The following is a 21930-nucleotide window of genomic DNA, read 5'->3' as shown; positions in this document are numbered from 1 at the left end:
AAGTATCCTAAGTAAAATAGCTCCTCTGGTGCTGTTAAGCACTTACCGAGTGACACCAGAAACACTGTGCTGCTTATCAAAAGATAGTGCTGCATACAACGTACAACACTGACACTGTGTGTCAAAAATATTTGTTTTATTCTTTCATTGAAACGAAGGCTGGCATAACCTAGATTTGGGAGGGGGAGAGAATTAGATCACGTTTTAAAACTAGTTAAACAAAGTCTTGAGTCACGGTCAACCACATACCAGCTGGAGAAAAGCTAAACAGGAGTATTTCAATGAAAGATCAGCGGCGGCGTCTCCCCCCCCCCCCCCCCCGCAAATATCTGTTGCGCAGGATACAATCAATTTTACTCGATACAAAAAAAAATAATTCACAGAATTTTAAAGATGGGCTTTCTTGAGAGGCACACAGTTCACTTGCAACAGTGCTTACGGTAGCTGGCCGAGGGGGCTTCTCTCGGCAAAAAGGCCACTGGAGTATCCGTGGGATGCAAAGAGATGTTCCGTCAAACTACTGCTCAAAGTCTCTCAAGAAACAAAGTGTCTTCCTGCTCTCACAATTCGTCCTTCTGGGTATCCCAGTCATCGAGATCTACATCACTGAGATCAATATCCTCTTCGACTGGCAGCTGTAAGGCAACCAAGCAGAGTGTGAATCAAGTTTACAGGTATCCAAATGCGTCAACTGGTGTCTCCATGTGCTTCTTTGAACGAATTCAGAAACCGTGTGCTTGAACCATGACAGGAAGAAACACTCATGGCCAACACAAATAAGACTCTTAGCTATGCCAGCCATTGTTGCAGGAGACGTCTTTGCTTTAAAACAAAGGTTTAGCTACCTTTCAGTTTGTGCACCTCGACCAATACCCTTTTTAAATGTGTCCTCATATTAGAGGATATACTTATGCAATTTAACTAGAGCAAGAAGAGCCAAAGTGGTGCCTTTATGGCATTGTGGGCTACAACTCCAACCATCCACTTGCCCTTGGCTATACTGCCTGAGGCTGATGGGAGCTGAACTGCACCACGTTGGCAGCCCTTGAACAGACAGCTCACTCATACACAAAGATGTATGCAGCTCATTAAAACTTTGGTTCAGTCTTCCTGTGAACTTGCTTCACTCTCAATGCCATCAGCAAGGAGAAAACACTAACCAGAGAAATTTATAAACTGAAGTTAGCAGGTATACGGTATATTGAGAGTACTCTTTTATTTAGCACAATGGTTTGTTGCAAGAGTTTTGTTAATAGAGCATCAAACTCAGGGAAGTTGCCAAAACCATCTATAGCAGTATATGATTATAAGACCAAAAAACGGGTGGAAAGTTTTAAAAGAGAACTGCAATCAAAGAAATATGAAATAGACTGACTTCAAGCGGGGAGGGGGGGGGAGGTTTTCTGATGAGCTAAACAGCAGGAGATGTGGCAATACTATAGATCAGGCATGTCCAACAGGTCGATCGTGGTATTAAGTAAAGTGATCGCTTGTGTGGTCCTCAACAATTTCTGGCAATGACAATGGGTAGATCACAGCCAGTTTTTTTTAATACTGGGAGTAGATTGCAGTCTCTTGGAAGTTGGATATGCCTGCTATAGATGAATAATTAGAATTGGGATTTTAGCAAAGTCTATGACAGACAATGTAGTACTCCTTCAGATGTTGTGGACAACAACTCCATCAGCTGCAGACAGCATGGTCAATAGTGACAGATGGCTCGAGTTGTAGTCCAGCAACAAAAGGGGGGCACCAGGTTGGCTATCCATAGTCTACGTGAAGACAGAACAGATGTTTACAATGCTATTAAATCTGATCTGGTAACAGGCAGCCTGGGGGAAGACACCCCAGAACGCCCCATCCAAAATCACAAGCTATGGAGTGGATTCCAAAAGAGTACAGTTTATCCCCAAACAAGAACTAAAACAAAATGCTCTGATGTGCACAGTTCAATAAGGCACTTCTTACCTCGCCATCTTTGCCGTCCCATGGCTCTACTGTGTTAACTTTTGGGAAAGCCCCTCCACCTACAGGTGCTGTGGACCCTCGACCAACGGAGAGTTCCCTAAAAGGAGAAGGTTCCGTCATGTTTAGAATTTGCTTTTGTTTTTTTGAGTGGGTGAAAAAATACCAAACCATTAGCAAGTCTGAGATGGCATAATTGTTTTCCACCACCCAGTGGGCAATATATGGTCTCGTTTCATTTGCTGCACCTAAAAAACGGTTACCTAACACACTCAGAAGGTTTACACAAAACCAAGCACACATAACCTTTAAAGGGTTCATGTAAAAATTAGCTCTGATATAATGGGAAAATAAAAAGCAACTCTAAGAATGATTTTCAAGCATTCTTCTACCAATGCAAAAGAACAACTTGTGTCCAAAACTCGAGGGGAAAATGGTTCTTGCTGTTTGGATACCATCAAATGGAGCAAAACGTACGCAGATATTTCCGTACCTTAGGAACTCGTTAATTCCTTGCTCGCTGAAAGATCCTTTCAGCAGTGCAAATTTCATCTTCCGAGCGTTCACGGCTGCCATAGCTGGGTAGCCAAACCCTCCAATTCCAAAGGAGTTTTCAAGATCAGACTGAGCTCCAGCTTCCGTCCACAACCACCTGGGGGGCAAAAAAACCCACATCACCACCACTGTATATGAAGGTCAGTTCACATCTGTATGCCTTAAAAAAACTCGTTTTTCCTTCCTTTGCTTCGACATCTTGGTTAATGCTCATGAAATGGAACACCAAAGCAGGACAAGGGTGAGGGAGGGGGAGAAAGCTGGCTGGAGTGTGCAGTCATACAATCCACTCCTAATCCCTGATCCCCTGAACATAGGAAGTTGCCTTATCCTGAGTCAGAGCATTGCTCTATCTTGCAGTGTACTGACTAGCAACAGGTTCTGCTGGGTTTCAGGCAGGGAACTTTCCTAACTCTAACTGGAGAGGCCAGGGATTGAACTAGGACCTTCCACATGCAAGGCAAATACACTATCACTGAGTTACTGCCTTTCCCACGTGTTACATTCATAATAATAGCTGCCTTTGCATGTCTGAATGGGGCACGTTCTTTTGCAGAATACAAATGACCCGTCCACTAAAAAAGTAACAGGTCTGGCAGCATTTCTTCCCTTCTTTGCGTTTTGATGTGACTTACCCCCACATCTTCTTTTTGTATTTATCTGCCAATTTCAGCATGACTTCCAGGTAGGAGTTTCTACCTGCGGCTCCTGTTATGAGAAGACAGGGAAGGGCAAAAGTGTTTGAGGCACTTATTACAAACACGATTGGGGGGGGAGGGGAGGGGAGGGGAGGGGAGGGGAGGGACAACAAGTTTTTTCTCGCTTTTATTTACCTGTGTCAAGAATATGGGGCAAGACGGAAATGATGCATAGCTGGTGAGCATCGCAAGTTTGTTTCAGAACATCTTCATTGATGATCTGAGAGAGAGAGAAAAACACACACATGCCTCATCAGCCATGAAATTACTAATGGTTAAAGCAGGCGTGGGGAAACCTGTGTCACAGGCCTAATCTGGCCAAGCGCACTTCTTTATCTAGCTCCATCACTCTCCCCAAGACATGCTCCCTTGTCCCATCCCATTCTACAATGAGTTGGCCGTGCAGATGAGATCTACATGGCTCGTTTGCTTCATTTCATCAGATTATCAGGACAAGAATACCTCCAGGAGTTCAGGTGGTGGAGCATTATCTGAGAACAGGTCTAGAGCGCGAGCAACAATATCCGATTTTGTCCTTCCACCTTCGTAATCGACGGGCTCTTCTCCCTTCTGGAAGACCTTTATTGTCGGGAACCCACGGATCTGGGAGGTTTCAAATAGTAACAAATCAGAGCCACAAACCTGACAAAGCAGCGATAGCCACTGGGAGGCTACACACTTTCTACATAAAGCTGCTTTCCTGCATAGCAGGAGCGACGTCCGAGCACATATAGGTAAAGGTAAAGGGACCCCTGACCATTAGGTCCAGTCGTGGCCGACTCTGGGGTTGCGGCACTCATCTCGCTTTACTGCCCGAGGGAGCCGGCATACAGCTTCCGGGTCATATGGCCAGCATGACTAAGCCGCTTCTGGCGAACCAGAGCAGCACACGGAAACGCCATTTACCTTCCCGCCGGAGTGGTACCTATTTATCTACTTGCACTTTGATGTGCTTTTGAACTGCTAGGTTGGCAGGAGCAGGGACTGAGCAACGGGAGCTCACCCTGTCGCGGGGATTTGAACTGCCGTCCTTCCGTTCAGCAAGTCCTAGGCTTTGTGGTTTAACCCACAGCGCCACCCACGCCCCCCCCCCCCGAGCACATATGCCTGCATTTAAAAAATAATACTAATTCCTGGCATGGGATGTAAAAAACTGGTTGTCCTCTCACTGCTTGTTTTAAAATGCAGTACATTAACTCGCTGAAGCAAAGTGCTTATCAATAATGTATCTTTTAAACTCCCCCGCAAAACCCTAATCGAGACAACTTTCACATATTTTGAGGAAAAGAACACTGCTCTGCTCAACTCACCCCATAGCGGCTTGCTAACATCTGGTTCACTGTAGCATCTACAGCAGCCAATTTCACTTTTCCCTTTGTCTGCTCCTTCACTTCTGTTGCAGCTGCTGCCCATTCTGGCTCTAAGCTGTGGGAAGAAAGGTGGGGTTTTTGCGTGTTTGTTCCTTTTATTTTATTTTAAAGATCACTACTAATTAGCAGCGGCATCCAAAATCTTACTATTTTAAAGCACCTTTTGTCACAACTGCAAAAAGAGTGTGATTAAACCAGGGGTAAAAGCAAGGGGGGGGGGTCCCCTCAGGAGGTTGTCAGACTCCACCTCTACCACGAGTCCCAGCCAGCATGGCAAATGGTCAGGAATGAGGAAGAGTTGTAGTTCATAAATGTCTAAGGGCCACAGGTTCCCCACCCCTGCTCTGTAAGATATGAGCTTTCCAGATTTGTTTGTGGAGAACAAACAAGGGGACCGCACTGAAATCAAGAGAGAAAACCCCAGCATAAGGGAAGCAGAAGATGTTCATCATTTTCAGCTGTCACAAGCTGAGGAGCAATTTAGGCTGCAATCCTTTACACTGTCCATGCGTTCAGTTCCACTGCACTGGGGTTCACTTCTGAGCAGATGTGATACATAGGATTGTCCTTGCACCGGAGTACTAAATAAACATTTCAGACACCCGCCGAGAAATTTTGACTCTTACTTTGCACCTGTAGCAAGTAAACGGTGCCTTCAATCCACTTACTTTTTGCAGTGCCCGCACCAAGGAGCATAAAACTCTACCAGCCAGATATCTTCGCTGTTCAAGACGTTCTTATCGAAGGTGTCGTCCGTCAGGTCAATCACATCCTTTTTGCCTGAGCCACCGCTTTCCCGGCTGCTCTGTAGTTCAAAACACAAAAGGCCTCAAATTTAGTTTGAACGCATTTGCCGCAGTCTAGCAGTAGTCACTCCACATGGGCACATGGGGGTTGCAATTGTAAGCTACAAGTCTGTGGAGCGCTCTCTGCATGTGTCTATGCCAGAGCAGCCAATGTGGGGCCTTCCAAGTGTTGCTGAACTACAGCTCCCATCAGCCTTGGCCACTGGTCATGGTGGCCAGGGCTGATGAGAACTGTAATCTTAACATCATCTGGCAGGCGCCATGTTCGCTATCCTTGGTCTATACAGTGGTACCTCGGGTTAAGTACTTAATTTGTTCCGGAGGTCCGTACTTAACCTGAAACTGTTCTTAACCTGAAGCACCACTTTAGCTAATGGGGCCTCCTGCTGCTGCTGCTGCGCCGCGGGAGCACGATTTCTGTTTTCATCCTGAGGTAAAGTTCTTAACCTGAAGCCCTATTTCTGGGTTAGCGGAGTCTGTAACCTAAAGCATATGTAACCCGAGGTACCACTGTACTCTATGGCAGACACGTACAACACGTAGATAGTGAGGTGGATTTTGGTTGATCGCACTACGGTGGTATTTTGTGTGTGTGTCCTCTTTCCTCCTCAGAAAGAGAACTTTTGCCTCCCTCCCCCCCCCCCACCTTAAAGTCTCTCATTGGCTCTTAGTCCCGGCACTGCCATCCCCGCTCATATTCCCCATTAGTTGGCAGCCGTGCCAAGCTATGCAGCCTTCCTTTAATTTGCTGCCATCCCCATTGGAGGAGCTCTGGCTCAGAGGAAAACAAATTGGCTTTGTTCCCGGCGTAGAGGTCTTCGATGTCACCTAAACATTAGGAAGATTCCACCTAAACATTGGGAAGAACTTCCTGACAGTAAGAGCTGTTCGACAGTGGAATTTGCTGCCAAGGAGTGTGGTGGAGTCTCCTTCTTTGGAGGTCTTTAAGCAGAGGCTTGACAACCATATGTCAGGAGTGCTCTGATGGTGTTTCCAGCTTGGCAGGGGGTTGGACTCGATGGCCCTTGTGGTCTCTTCCAACTCTATGATGTCTGTCGATCAAGCGCCACTGATGCTTATCACTGGAGAATATACGTATGGTTAAGGCTGACCTGTTTTAATAACTTGTGTTTTATTTCTCCGGGCTGACTGCCAGGGTGACCAAGCGCTGCCAATGATTGGCTGAAAATGAGTCTCTTCTAGCCGCCTAGCAGGTTAGGTTGCGAGGCCTCCACCCGCCTCCTTTTCTACGCTTATTTATTTATTTAACTTGAATGACCTCGGAGGGGTGAGAGAAGGGAACGCTTCCTGAAGTCTAATGCCCAATAGCAGAACGGCCACGGAAGGAGTCGTGAGAGGCATTGACCAATGGCACTGGAGTACAGTTAGCAATCTGCCAGCCAATCAAATTCTGCTGCGTTAATCACTGTCTGGATTTGGCAAAGGAATTGGACTGTACCATTCACAGATAAGGGGGTTCTAGGCAGAGGGAGCAGTGGACTGTTCCATTCTCAAATTAAGGGGAATGAATTTAAGCACAAGCGAAAAAAGAAGATCCCGCAGAAGCAAATGAAGGATGGAAAAGCTGAATTGGTTTTCCTTCTTGTCTGGGTGCCTGGTAGCTCAAAGGCTGTCACACTTTCCAAAGCAGGTAGCATTCTGTCTTGCTGAGTTAAGACGATAAAGCTATATACACCATTATTATATTATCATCACCAGTATTACTATTAATAATGATTTGCTAGTCGCTGGCTGCAAACAGGACTTTTAAGAAATTTACCAGAGATGAAAAACCATAAACAGCAATTGCTTGGCTTGGGAACTAATACATGCAATTCTCATTTCCGAAACCTGGAAAGGGAAGATGTGATTCCTTGAGCTTTAAACTGAGGTGTAATCTTTGCACAGTCATAGTTTTTAAATCAATTATTTCAGAAGGCCTAGGCCCTATTGTAAAAAAAATTAGTGCCCAAAAGAAGTCCAAAACTTATCATTTTCACGACGAATGGGAAATTGAGTATTTCTTTGTGATGGTGAAAGACAAGTGTTGTTGTTTAATTTGTAACGCCTCAGTGTCCTTACCAAAAAAAAAAAAAAAAGGTAACTTGGAAAGCCACTATAATGCTCTCCACTGTAGTAAATTGCCTGTTGATTTTCCACTCAAAAGTGAAATACATAAACTTAAGCTCAAAGCACTTAAATCAAAATTAGCTGCTCAGCAACAATTACTAGCTAAATCCAGCTCACATTCTAACAATGCAACCATTTCATCCTTCAAGGTGAGCAATCTGATTGCTAAAAATTGCAAACCTTTCACCGAAGGGAGTGTTTGTGAAAGTGTTTTCTTGCAATAGCTGATAATCATTTTGAAGGTTTTAATTACAAAAAAGGAGATCACAGCTGCTATCCAAGATCATCGAGAAACACGGTTGTGCGCTGAATGGGGAAAAAATGTGTAAAAATATAAATGAACAGCTGTTGAAAGATGTGTCCAATTGTGTTGCTTTCTTTACTCCAAGTGGATGAATCTACAGAGATCAGCGACATGGCCCAGATGCTAGTTTTTATTCATATTATTTTTGAAGATTTCGGCACCAAAGAAGAACTACTTGGGATGGTTTCTTTAAGAGAAAGAACTACAGGTCAGGAAATATTTAATTCTTTCTATTCCTTCATCCTTGCTGCCATCACTACTGATGGAGTAAAAGGCATGACAGGTCAGGTTAATGGATTTATTGCCTTTTGTCAACAGCATGGCGATTTCCCTGACTTCCTTGCATATCACTGTATCATTCACCAGCAAGTTCTGGCAAGCAAAAGACTGAACGCAAAGAATGTCATGAACATAGCTTTTAAATTTTAAATTCAATTTGTGGAAAATCACTTCAAAGGCACCTTTTCAATCTCTCTCTTGAGGAAGGGCAACCAGAAGTAATTTTACACACAGATGGCTCAGTAGGCACAAATTTTTGCTAAGATTTCGAAGTTTGTTCAAAGAAATAATATCCTTTTTGAAGGAGAGGGGTGATGAGTACGCTCAGTTAGAAATTGAAGAGTGGTTGTTTGATCTGGCTTTCCTTGCAGATTTCAAGGAGCCAGTGTGGTGTAGTGGTTAAGAGCGGTAGTCTCGTAATCTGGTGAACCAGGTTCGCGTCTCCGCTCCTCCACATGCAGCTGCTGGGTGACCTTGGGCCAGTCACACTTCTTTGAAGTCTCTCAGCCCCAGTCACCTCACAGAGTGTTTGTTGTGGGGGAGGAAGGGAAAAGAGATTGTTAGCCGCTTTGAGACTCCTTAAAGGGAGTGAAAGGCGGGATATCAAATCCAAACTCTTCTTCTTCTTCACCACAGGTAAACTTACTGATATGAACCTAGTACTACAAGGTAAAGATAAATGCATTGGAGAGTTTATGAACACAGTTTCATCCTACAGAACCAAATTTAAGCTAATGATGGCTGACCTTACAATCAATACCTCTGATCACTTTTCCTAACATGCAAGACCACCTGAGGAAAAAATCCTGCCTTTGTTTTTCAAACAGAGAAGGTATGTGATCAAAATTGGTTCTGTTATTCAGGAGTTCAAAAAGAGATTTGGTGACTTCCAAAAAATTGAATCAATTGTAGAGTACATGTCATTTCCATTCAAATCCGATTTGGACATTAAAAGAAAATTGCAGTCACTATCAGTAAAAATTACTCATTGCGCAAACTAGCTCTTGAAAATGAGATACTAAGCCTGAAAAACGAAATTTTTCTGAAGGCCCGTGCAAGAGAAAAATGATTTTGGAGGTTTGTGCCTAGACAAAAATTTCCTAATTTTAGAAGATGCAGTAAAATTCTACACTCATGTTTTGGTTCAACTTATTTGCATGAATCTGCATTTTCATATCTAAAAATGATGAAGAGTAAGCAACGTTCCAACATGACAGATAAACACCTTAAGGATTCTCTGAAACTGGCTCTCACCCAGGATTTGCCTGATATCTAACAGATGGTTAACGAAATGCAAACCCAGGCCAGGTGTCACACTAACAACGGAGGCAAGCATGTATTTTAAAATATATATTGATTTATAATGAACTTTTCAGGTTTCATAGAAGCTGCTATCATTTCTTATTATTTTTTTATCATAGGTAAAGGTAAAGGGACCCCTGATCATTAGGTCCAGTCGTGGCCGACTCTGGGGTTGCGGCGCTCATTTCGCTTTATTGGCAGAGGGAGCCAGCGTACAGCTTCCGGGTCATGTGGCCAGCATGACTAAGCCACTTCTGGTGAACCAGAGCAGCACACAGAAACGTCGTTTACCTTCCCGCCAGAGCGGTACCTATTTATCTACTTGCACTTTGACATACTTTCAAACTGCTAGGTTGGCAGGAGCAGGGACCGAGCAATGGGAGCTCACCCGGTCGCGGGGATTTGAACCGCCAACCTTCTCATCGGCAAGTCCTAGGCTCTGTGGTTTAACCCACAGCGCCACCGCTCAGCCAAATATTATGTGTTTAAGTTGAGGAATAACAATGGGAGAGTGTGGTAGATCACTGCCAGTTTTTTTACACTGGGTAGTAGATCGCAGCCTACTTGGACATGCCTGCTCTATGGCATCTTTACAATTTAATTGATTTACAAATCTGCTTTCGTTCTTGTCTATTTTAACTAGGTTTATATGGCCATCCAACAGACCGTGTTATCTAGGCGGCTCACTTAGGACAAAAACAGCAGTATCAGAACTGTAGAAAGCGGCACAAAATGGTTCTTTTTGATAGAAAAAAATAAAAATAAATGGATGCAAAATAAAACAAAAACAACATAAACGATAAGCCTAGGTCGCAAAACATGTGAGTTATTTGAAAGGTATAGGTTAGAGGTAGCCAATGTGGTGCCACTCCACACCCCCCTCCCGGCCATGTCGTTGGGACTCCCAACACCAACCAGCCCCAGCCAGATTGGCCGAGGGTCAGGGATGATGGGGAGCTGTGATCCACCAACATCTGGTGAGTACCATTTTGGCCACCTGGCCCAGGTGAATAACTGGTTTTGGAAAGTCCATAAAGATGACAACTGATGGGACTTTTTACCTTGCAAGCCTTGAATGGGTGATGCCACTAAGATCCAGAAGCATTTCAATTCCATTCCCCCCCCCCCCCCGTCTGCTATTTCATTCTTTGCCAGCCATCAATCCCAAAACACACTTTTATTTCCCCCCACTTAACCTTCTGCTGTCGCTACTTCCCACCAAACTGTATTTTGATACTTATACAATATGCCACAAATACTTCACAGGCAAAGACCAATCCTGCTAGTTACTCAACGTGCATTAAGTTTGCCACGTGTGATTATGTTCTAGTTTTAAATGGGCAAACACACTGCATTGCTTTGCACTTTACAACAGCTTACCTTCCCAGACTTATTAAAATCCTTATACACTAAGCATTTTTTTTTTAAAATGCAGACCAATCCTCACCAAACTGCTCTCCAATTATAGCTTGAGGGATGTGCCTAGAAAACACATTCACGAAAGGAAACAATCTGTTGCTTCTTTCTGCCTGGACGTACCTGTTTTCCGTAGCTTTGGCCACCTCCTCTTCCACTAAGACGATCTTTCACCATTGACCGGACGGCACTTAAAGCAGCATCAACGATAGCATCGCTTGTCCTGCCCCCTGAGAACGTAAGGGAAAGACGGCAGAATGTTTAGACTGGCTCCATGTCAGATTCTGTCAGCATTGTCTTGTGATGCGATGGAGCCTTCCAACAGGCAGACTCCTCTGATCACTGCAGTGCTGCACTGCGAGAAAGCACAGATGCCAGAAGGAATGAGTCACAGATGAGATGCAGTGGAACATCCTGCCTCCTTGCAAGTAGGCTTGAAAACAGCCTTCTCTCAAGCCCAGTTACAATAAAGGAGGGTCAAAAGAACACAGCTGGGGAGGGAACAGCTACCCCTTCCTCTCTCAGCTGTGACTCCCTAACTACCACGCCCACTTCTGGCGATTTTAGTATAAGAAAATGAGAAGGTGTGATGATTACCTTTACAATACATGGCCTGATTAGTTAGGAAACAAGACGGGGCTGTAAGAAGTTTCATTTAATATGCTCATCAGTGAATCCCAAACTTGGGTTTGGTTTTCTTGAACTACAATTCCCATCATCCCTGACCACTGGCCCTGCTAACTGGGGTGATGGGAGTTGTAGTCCAAAAACAGCTGGAGACCCAAGTTTGGGAAACACCGAGTTAAGTGTATAAGACTCAACAATCCTAGTAAAAACCACCACTTTTACAGAAGTACCTTGGTAATCTTCTGGTCTGTTCTTGTTGGCACCAAATATCTTGATAGTGGGGAATCCTCTGACACCATACTGACCACCTAGGGAATTGTGTTTATCTGCATCCACCGCCCCAACTTTCACAATACCCTGCAAGAAAGAGACTTTCAGATGAGGTAGGATTGATCCATTTGAGAATGAAAACTAAGCACCACCTTTAAAATGGGGTTGAGAGGGGTTAATAGGGTTCTATGTAGGATGTCACACATTAAATTTTGCCCAGATGAATGTGGTAAGTCAGGGAATCTGCTCATGAACACAGAGTATGCGATTGCCTTGAACATTAATAAAGCTGATTTCAATTAAGGGCTATTTCCTAAGAGAGTAATTTTTTCCAAGTTCCAAAAATGAGAAATAAAGCTGTATGAAACTGATTCTCCATTTAAATGTAATCAGAGGAATGATGCATTGATGGGGACAGTCTTGAAAGGATTTGTATTCTGAAACACAGGGTCAAATTTTAGTAAGTGTTAACCATCCTGATCACAGGATAACATGATGGAGAAGATCTAGAACAGGCTTCCTCAAACTTGGCCCTCCAGATATTTTGAGACTACAATTCCCATCATCCCTGACCACTGGGTCCTGCTAGCTAGGGATCATGGGAGTTGGAGGCCAAAAAAACATCTGGAGGGCAGAGTCTGAGGAAGCTTCATCTACAATAATATAGGTATTGCTACAATGATGCCATTAAGGTAAGAAGAATTTAAGATGAAATAAAAGTACAATGGACACTCGGGTTGCGAACGTGATCCATGCAGGATGCACATTTGCAACCCACATCTGCACACGCACGGGTTGCGATTCAGTGCTTCTGTGCATGTGCAAAGCGCGATTTAGCGCATCAGTGCATGCACGACTGCCGAAACCCGGAAGTAACCCATTCTGGTACTTCTGGGTTTTGGTGGTCTGCAACCTGAAGCGTTTGTAACCCAAGGTATGACTGCACTGCTTAGTAGCATATAGTCTTGGGGGTGGCCCACTTCAGACAATGTAACAACTCTAAGGAATTATGGTTTATTGTAGCAAGAACAAGCAACAAGCTAAAGCACTCCCTTCGCTTCTCCTTGCACACCCAGCAGCAAAAGGGGACTTCCTAGTTTTGTTGAGCTGCATCTGACTCGGGAAACTGTGGTTTGAATGCTCCCTTACAAACCAGGGTGATCTTCTGTATGAAACGGGACATCGCACACGCCACTTTTGCAATCGCAAAACTGTCAGGTTAAGGCTCCCGAGTGTTTAAAATGAAGATTGCAAAACAATATGCTTGTTCAAAGCAAATAAGAAACGCGTGTTACAAAAGGCAGCCACCTTCCAAACACAAAGAGAGAGAAAGGCCACAACAGTGCCGTAGGGCACGTGCTTTTCCAGGTCCATGCCCCGGCAGGGCTGCAAACACTCCTGTCCAAAACCCTGGAAAGTAGCTGCCAGTCAACACAGACTGGCCTCTCCCAATCTCCAAATGCCTTGGACTACAACCCACATCATCCCATGCTAGCATGGCCAATGGAATCAGGGACAATGCCACCAGGTTACAGAAGGCTGCGCTAGAAATGTCATGTTGCGGTTACTCACTTTCAGTGCTGTTGCAGCTTTCTTCCATTCAGGTGTCAGTCTTTGGCAGTGGCCACACCTTAAAAGGGAAGAAGAAAACACACACACAGATTTAAGAACTCTTTTGAATCCCAGGTGCACAGGAATCCAGCCACTTAGAATATTTTGCAGGAACAGGGAACACAAAGAACATTCATTGAATTTCAAGCAACACCACAGGTTTCCATTTGTTTTATAGTTTGGTATCAGTGCGTCCGTGGCAAGTGGAGACACGGAGTGTGGGTGCAGCAGGAGCTGATGTGGCAGGCTGGTTTTTGTGTCTGTCTTTAGTGTTGATAAAGTGGGGGGGGAGCAAACAAAACAGCAGAGGCAGCTGGGATGGCGCCATTTACAACCACCTTATAAATCAGGTGTGTTGCAAAGGTTGAGAGGAGAGATGGCAGCAGGGCCAGCTCTATGAGAAGCAGCCAGTTGAAGGGGATGCCAAGCCAGATGGTAAAGGAGGGGTAAGAATGATGAGGCTTGATGGCTACAGAAACAGAGATAGAAAGAGAGAGAATGAAACCCAGGCTCCGTCTGGCCTCACTATTATAGTCAGCATGACCTTGACAGAAAGAGACAACAGAACCAGTTTAAACCAGCTGTACTCAGCTTCTCAGAAGGAATAACCCAAACATCAGTAACCTTCTGCTTGCTCCTTTCACACAGAGAACATTGTCGAATGCGGAAACAAGTTTGCTGTAGCGCTGTGTGCGATAGTCAGTGTTTTTATTCACCCCCCCCCCATAAAATGCTCAACATCTCAGGTCAGGCCCCCCTAAAAAAAGCTCAATAAGTCTTGCCCCCCCCCGAAAGCTCAACAACTCTGGCCAACGCCCCTGCCTAAAAAATGCACTCTCCTCCCTCCAAAGACAATGGGTAGATCACTGCCAATTATTTTATACTGGGAGTAGATCGCAGTCTCTTGGGAGTTGGACATTCCTGGTTTAGAATGACCAGAACCCTCCCTGCCATGATGGAGAATGCAGATCAAACCCTCCTGGCTCATCAGGTGAGTGAGGAAGAGGCAATGCAGGGATCAGCTGAGGAAGGGGGTGCTCTGTGCTTTATGTGTGGGTGATGTCATGTATTCATGGGGTGCCCCACCCATTGCGAATATGCAGCCTCCAGAGGAGTGGCTAAGGGTGATTATAGCTGTCATTCTCGGAGGAGGGGAAACCAACTGTTGACCTATACATATGCTCAACATTTGTGGAGGAAAAATGACAACACCACTGGCCACACTCTACAAATATGATGCACTGGCTGTAAGCAACTAAGAACTCTAAACAGACAAGGTCCCCATACACCAACTCTCACTTTTTATTGGTGTGCAACTGGCCACTGAGGGAACATGGGCAGCAAGAAAATGAAGACTGAAAGTTGCAGCCCTGCTCCTCACTCACACATAAGAGCTTGATGCCCTTCAGACATTTTGGACTACAACTCCCATCGGCACCAAGCTGGTGAATGTTGGTGCAGACAGAACACACCCCAACAGTAATTATTTGCCAGAAGATGTGGCTCAATCGTTACTCACCATGGTGCATAGAACTCTACGAGCCACAAACTGTCGCTGTGGATGACCTCTTTGTGGAAGTTTGCAGGTGTCAGCTCTATAACATCGTCGCTGGGAGAATATAAGCCGTTGACAGCAAGGAAGAACGAGCAGCTTACGATTCCTAAAATGCAAAATTTGAACAAAAGTCAATATCCTTTCAGAGAGACAAGCATCACCGTTGCTGCTTTTATGGCAAAGAGAATTCATGCGTGTTAAAGCAAGGGGGGAAAGTGATGCCAGAGAGCACCACCAACCCCAACAGGAGAAGAATTGTTATTAGGCTACATGACACACCCATGCCCCACCTTTGCCATTAATTTGGTGCTGCCTCTCTCTTCACACAACCACAGTCACCAGAGCTCAAAGCACAAGGGGGGCTTCCAACTGGTTTGTGTCACATACATTGTGTGCCCTTTTACAGGTTAGCAGGTCTTGTACGCGGCCTGACAACACATCATTCTATAGTTTGGTGCTGTACAGAGATAATTCTCCTGATGGCTTATTCTTTCATGGAGTCCAAGTCAGGGTTCTGTAAAAACTGGATTCACTCCAGCTCAGGCTGCAATCCTCTTAAGACACAACAGACATGCACAGATGTGTGTTGTATCTCAAGCTTCTTGGAACTCAAGGCACTATGCACTTCTGCTTCCAGTGTTGACTGCACCAACCGGCACAATTTATCACACCACATATTTCACCAGTATGCATTTGCAGTGGCTTTATTCCAATAAAAATGGCTGTTAATTAAAAAACTGTAGTTCATTACTAGAATAATATGCCTAACATGCCTTCCTGCCTTTCTTTCTTTTTTTAAAAAAAGGACAGCAATAAAACTACCTCTGACTTAAGCAATAAAACTCCTAGCCCTTTTGCAAAGCTAAGCAAGGTCTGGTATGGTTTCAAATTGGATGGAGAACCATGTGTTGAGATTCCTGCACAGCAAAGTATTATCCCTTGGGGGTCCCTTCCAACCCTACAATTCTATGTTCAGCACCACATCCCATTTGAAAAAATCCAGTCTTTAGTACGTATGTATTAGTAGAGCCCAGGGTAATTGTTTGCAGCCCACAAGAAGACCTTCTTAAACAAGCAATGCAAAGAAATAGAGGAAAGCAATAGAATGGGAAGAACCAGAGATCTGTTCAAGAAAATTGGAGATATGAAAGGAACATTTCGTACAAAGATTTCCATAATAAAGGACAAAAGTGGAAAGGACCTAACAGAAGCAGAAGACATCAAGAAGAGGTGGCAAGAATACACAGAGGAATTATACCAGAAAGAAACGGATGTCTCATATACCCCAGGTAGTGTGGTTGCTGACCTTGAGCCAGACATCCTGGAGAGTGAAGTCAAATGGGCCTTAGAAAGCACTGCAAATAACAAGGCCAGTGGAAGTGATGGTATTCCAGCTGAACTATTTAAAATTTTAAAAGATGATGCTGTTAAGGTGCTACACTCAATATGCCAGCAAGTTTGGAAAACTCAGCAGTGGCCAGAAGATTGGAGAAGATCAGTCTACATCCCAATCCCAAAGAAGGGCAGTGCCAAAGAATGCTCCAACTATCGCACAATTGCACTAATTTCTCACGCTAGCAAGGTTATGCTTAAAATTCTACAAGGAAGGCTCAAGCAGTATGTGGACCGAGAACTCCCAGAAGTGCAAGCTGGATTTAGAAGAGGCAGAGGAACCAGAGACCAAATTGCAAACATGCGCTGAATTATGGAGAAAGCTAGAGAGTTCCAGAAAGACATTTACTTCTGCTTCATTGACTATGCAAAAGCCTTTGACTGTGTCGACCATGGCAAACTATGGCAAGTTCTTAAAGAAATGGGAGTGCCTGATCACCTCATCTGTCTCCTGAGAAATCTCTATGTGGGACAAGAAGGTACAGTTAGAACTGGATATGGAACAACTGACTGGTTCAAAATTGGGAAAGGAGTACGACAAGGCTGCATTTTGTCTCCCTGCTTATTTAACTTATATGCAGAATTCATCATGCGAAAGGCTGGGCTGGATGAATCCGAAGCCGGAATTAAGATTGCCGGAAGAAATATCAACAACCTCAGATATGCAGATGACACAACCTTGATGGCAGAAAGTGAGGAGGAATTAAAGAACCTTTTATTGAGGGTGAAAGAGGAGAGTGCAAAATATGGTCTGAAGCTCAACATCAAAAAAACGAAGATCATGGCTACTGGTCCCATCACCTCCTGGCAAATAGAAGGGGAAGAAATGGAGGCAGTGAGAGATTTTACTTTCTTGGGCTCCATGATCACTGCAGATGGTGACAGCAGCCACGAAATTAAAAGACGCCTGCTTCTTGGGAGAAGGGCAATGACAGGCCTAGACAGCATCTTGAGAAGTAGAGACATCACCTTGCCAACAAAGGTCCGTATAGTTAAAGCTATGGTTTTCCCAGTAGTGATGTATGGAAGTGAGAGCTGGACCATAAAGAAGGCTGATCACCGAAGAATTGATGCTTTTGAATTATGGTGCTGGAGGAGACTCTTGAGAGTCCCATGGACTGCAAGAAGATCAAACCTCTCCATTCTGAAGGAAATCAGCCCTGAGTGCTCACTGGAAGGACAGATTGTAAAGCTGAGGCTCCAGTACTTTGGCCACCTCATGAGAAGAGAAGACTCCCTGGAGAAGCCCCTGATGTTGGGAAAGATGGAGGGCACAAGGAGAAGGGGGCGACAGAGGACGAGATGGTTGGATAGTGTTTTCGAGGTTACCAGCATGAGTCTGACCAAGCTGCGGGGGGCAGTGGAGGACAGGAGTGCCTGGCGTTCTCTGGTCCATGGGGTCACGAAGAGTCGGACACGACTAAACGACTAAACAACAACAATCCTGCTCATCAGCAGTTGTAGTTGGCCCCATGAGCACGATTCCAGGATAAAACAGTTAATGGGTTTCACATGAGTGAGCTACATGGACAAATCATTCCAACATATACCAACCAACAGGTCATTTTATGAAGACCTAAAAGAACTTTGCCTGCTAGCATTAATCTCTTCCAAAACCTGAGTCCAGAAGAAAAGAGTGGGGTGTGGGTGTGTTTAAACATGTAGCTGTTATCCACAGCAAAGCAGACTGACCATCCTTGTTCTTTCTATTCTTAAAACTAGCAAAGGGTCTGTTTTAACATGTGAAAAGAGATGCCTTTGCAAAAGCAGGTAGCACCAAGCCATTTCCACCTCACCCCCCTTTTTAACAAGATCTCATCACAGAAAATTGGAATGTCTGCTCTATGCGTTGCATTTTTAGGAGTATTTGCCTAGCTTGACATACCTAAGAGGGATCACCGCACTGGATAGGCTGACGACTTGAGATGACACACCTTCCACCTCATAATTTTTACGTTTGCTTAGGAGTAGGGAGACTACTTGCACTGTGCTAACAATGAATATACACTCAAGAGCAGAGGTAAGCAACCTAAGGCCCAGGGGCCGGATCCGGCCCACGGACGGTCCAGGAGTCAATGTGTTTTTACATGAGTAGAATGTGTCCTTTTATTTAAAATGCATCTTTGGGTTATTTGTGGGGCCTGCCTGGTGTTTTGACATGAGTTTTGACATGTGCTTTTATTTAAAATGCATCTCTGCGTTAATTGTGGGGCATAGGAATTTGTTCATCCCCCCCAAAAAAAAATAGTCCGGCCCACCACATGGTCTGAGGGACAGTAGACTGGCCCACAGCTGAAAAAGGTTGCTGCTCAAGAGGTTGAGAACTTATATCAAAATAAGAAAGTGCAAGCAGGACCAAAGCAACCATTATGTGGTATGCTTCTTGCCTACTGGCTAGAGCACCCTTTCTCAACCATCTGGGTCCCCGGATGTTGTTGGACTACAGTTCCCATCATCCCTGACCCCCCCACTAGCTAGCAATGATGGGAGTTGTAGTCCAACATCTGGGGATCCAAGGTTGAGAAAGGCTGGGCTGAAGCATTGGCCTAGGGAGGACCAGGTTCAAAACCCTGTTCAGCCATGAAGCTCACTCTAGACCACCCATCAGCCAAAGCTACCTCACAGGGTTGTTGCAAGAATGAACAGGTATGGGGAGAAATCATGTACGCAGCCCTGAGAGCTCCTGGGAGGAAGGGTGGGACAAAAAAATGCATATAATACAGTACACTCATGATCTTTCACAGCAAAGCCCTAAATCAGGCATCCCCAAACACCACCCTCCAGGTGTTTTGGGACTACAATTCCCATCACCCCTGACCACTGGTCCTGTTAGCTAGGGATGATGGGAGTTGTACTCCCAAAACACCTGGAGGGCTGAGTTTGGGGATGCCTGCGCTAGACAGACCATTGGTTTGACTCTGTAATAGGCTGCTTCCTAGGTTCCTGCTCTAAGGAAAACCCCAACCAGAAGCAAAAAAAAAAAAAAAAAAAGGATACTTGAGCTTTATTTTAAAACGTAGTTCAAAAGAAAGCAATTTGGCGCACCCACTCCCATGATCCAAAATATTGAGCACTCCCATGATCTAAAATATTGATCACTCCCATGATCCAAAATATGGATCACTTCCATGATCTAAGATATTGATGACTCCCATGATCCAAAATATTGATGACTCCCATGATCCAAAATATTGATCACTCCCACGACCCAAAATATTGATCACTCCCACGATCCAAAATATTGATCACTCCCATGATCCAAAATATTGATTCTGGGCACGGTATAGAAACCACGACCCGTTTTCAGCCTGGACAATAGAGCTGGCTTCTTCCACCCACCCAAACCACAGACGCCCAACAGGCCTGCGCTTCCCCCATATCCTATTAATAAGCTTGCAAATACCCCCAATCCTCCCCGACCTTGCAATTAATTAAAGCCCCTGCACCTCTTTCCTACCCCACCACCCACGCGCGCCCCTTACCAAGCAGAAACAGCCTCATGCCGAACGCGCCCATGTTGCACTCTTAACAAGCTCCTGCGCTCTCTGTCCACGCTCCTGCGACTTCCCCTCCGGTTAAGGGCATCCAAAGCTTCGCCGATTCCAGCCGTGGCCGCCGCTCATTGGCGCTCCCGACGTTCCCTCTTTTGCATAGCCAATGGGAATCGGACGGATCAACGCCACCGAGAGAAGGTTCGGCAGGGAGGAGCTAACCCCGTTCGGGAGAAAGAAAGAAAAGAAGAGCCGCGAGGGGGAGGAGCCGGCGCGAAGATCCGCTTCCTCTAAGCCATAGAGTTAAGGGAAGGAGGAAGGCGCCCGCCGCCACCTGCAAGCGCAGGGTTCTTTTCAATGGTGGTGGTGGGGTCCCCCCCTACGCTGTGGGTTTCTGGATCCCGCGACAGCCCCTATCTACATCACTGTTGGCATCAGTATGTTAAAGGACGCCTCCTTGGTCTGTTTTTGTTTGGGGTCGGCTCCAAGTGCAGCTGCAAGATCTCTTAATCATGAGGCTAAATCCCATTATAGTGGTAGTTACAGGTAGGTAGCCGTGTTGGTCTGCCGTAGTCGAAACAAAATGAAAAGATTCTTTCCAGTAGCACCTTAGAGACCAACTAAGTTTGTTATTGGTATGAGCTTTCGTGTGCATGCACACGTATCTGAAGAAGTGTGCATGCACATGAAAGCTTATACCAATAACAAACTTAGTTGGTCTCTAAGGTGCTACTGGAAGGAATTTTTTCATTTTGTTTCCATTATAGTGGAAATCTCCTTTTCTAGATGAGGTCACACTCCCTTACGGAAGGAGGGTTACTCCTTGGCCCACCACCTTATGTTTTGAGCATCGGGTGGCAGTGGTGCATTTTCACACTTTGTTGTTGTTTAGTCGTTTAGTCGTGTCCGACTCTTCGTGACCCCATGGACCAGAGAACGCCAGGCACTCCTGTCCTCCACTGCCCCCCGCAGCTTGGTCAGACTCATGCTGGTAACCTCGAAAACACTATCCAACCATCTCGTCCTCTGTCGCCCCCTTCTCCTTGTGCCCTCCATCTTTCCCAACATCAGGGTCTTCTCCAGGGAGTCTTCTCTTCTCATGAGGTGGCCAAAGTACTGGAGCCTCAGCTTCACAATCTGTCCTTCCAGTGAGCACTCAGGGCTGATTTCCTTCAGAATGGAGAGGTTTGATCTTCTTGCAGTCCATGGGACTCTCAAGAGTCTCCTCCAGCACCATAATTCAAAAGCATCAATTCTTCGGCGATCAGCCTTCTTTATGGTCCAGCTCTCACTTCCATACATCACTACTGGGAAAACCATAGCTTTAACTATACGGACCTTTGTTGGCAAGGTGATGTCTCTACTTCTCAAGATGCTGTCTAGGCCTGTCATTGCCCTTCTCCCAAGAAGCAGGCGTCTTTTAATTTCGTGGCTGCTGTCACCATCTGCAGTGATCATGGAGCCCAAGAAAGTAAAATCTCTCACTGCTTCCATTTCTTCCCCTTCTATTTGCCAGGAGGTGATGGGACCAGTAGCCATGATCTTCGTTTTTTTGATGTTGAGCTTCAGACCATATTTTGCACTCTCCTCTTTCACCCTCAATAAAAGGTTCTTTAATTCCTCCTCACTTTCTGCCATCAAGGTTGTGTCATCTGCATATCTGAGGTTGTTGATATTTCTTCCGGCAATCTTAATTCCGGCTAGGGATTCATCCAGCCCAGCCTTTCGCATGATGAATTCTGCATATAAGTTAAATAAGCAGGGAGACAAAATGCAGCCTTGTCGTACTCCTTTCCCAATTTTGAACCAGTCAGTTGTTCCATATCCAGTTCTAACTGTAGCTTCTTGTCCCACATAGAGATTTCTCAGGAGATAGATGAGGTGATCAGGCACTCCCATTTCTTTAAGAACTTGCCATAGTTTGCCATGGTCGACACAGTCAAAGGCTTTTGCATAGTCAATGAAGCAGAAGTAAATGTCTTTCTGGAACTCTCTAGCTTTCTCCATAATCCAGCGCATGTTTGCAATTTGGTCTCTGGTTCCTCTGCCTCTTCTAAATCCAGCTTGCACTTCTGGGAGTTCTCGGTCCACATACTGCTTGAGCCTTCCTTGTAGAATTTTAAGCATAACTTTGCTAGCGTGAGAAATTAGTGCAATTG

The 21930-nt window shown here is 45.1% G+C and overlaps 1 protein-coding gene across 1 annotated transcript; it reads right to left on the bottom strand.

The window, feature by feature from the left end:
* Positions 1-115: 115 nt before the first annotated feature.
* On the bottom strand, positions 116-19921 carry PDIA6 (protein disulfide isomerase family A member 6). Its single transcript, XM_079969970.1, has 13 exons — positions 19763-19921; positions 14853-14994; positions 13295-13352; positions 11683-11809; positions 10949-11055; positions 5257-5393; positions 4529-4643; positions 3681-3821; positions 3354-3438; positions 3156-3228; positions 2459-2617; positions 1969-2065; positions 116-635 (listed from the first exon to the last, which is right to left on the bottom strand). Exons 1-13 carry the CDS (start codon positions 19794-19796, stop codon positions 561-563), a joined length of 1350 nt encoding a protein of 449 aa, XP_079826096.1. The 5' UTR covers positions 19797-19921; the 3' UTR covers positions 116-560.
* Positions 19922-21930: the final 2009 nt, after the last annotated feature.

The sequence above is a fragment of the Podarcis cretensis genome, assembly GCF_951804945.1.
Source record: "Podarcis cretensis genome assembly, chromosome: 3".
Taxonomy (NCBI): domain Eukaryota; kingdom Metazoa; phylum Chordata; class Lepidosauria; order Squamata; family Lacertidae; genus Podarcis; species Podarcis cretensis.
This window is presented reverse-complemented; position numbering and strand designations above follow the sequence as displayed.

Bases quoted from the DNA above. Each gene is read 5' to 3' on its own strand.
- PDIA6 (XM_079969970.1), bottom strand. From the start codon at position 19,796: ATGGGCGCGTTCGGCATGAGGCTGTTTCTGCTTG. The intron at 4,644-5,256 runs GTAAGTGGATTG...TTCTTCCCACAG, and splicing joins TGGTGCGGGCACTGCAAAAA to CTTAGAGCCAGAATGGGCAG. The intron at 3,822-4,528 runs GTGAGTTGAGCA...GAAACCTCCCAG, and splicing joins TGTTAGCAAGCCGCTATGGG to ATCCGTGGGTTCCCGACAAT.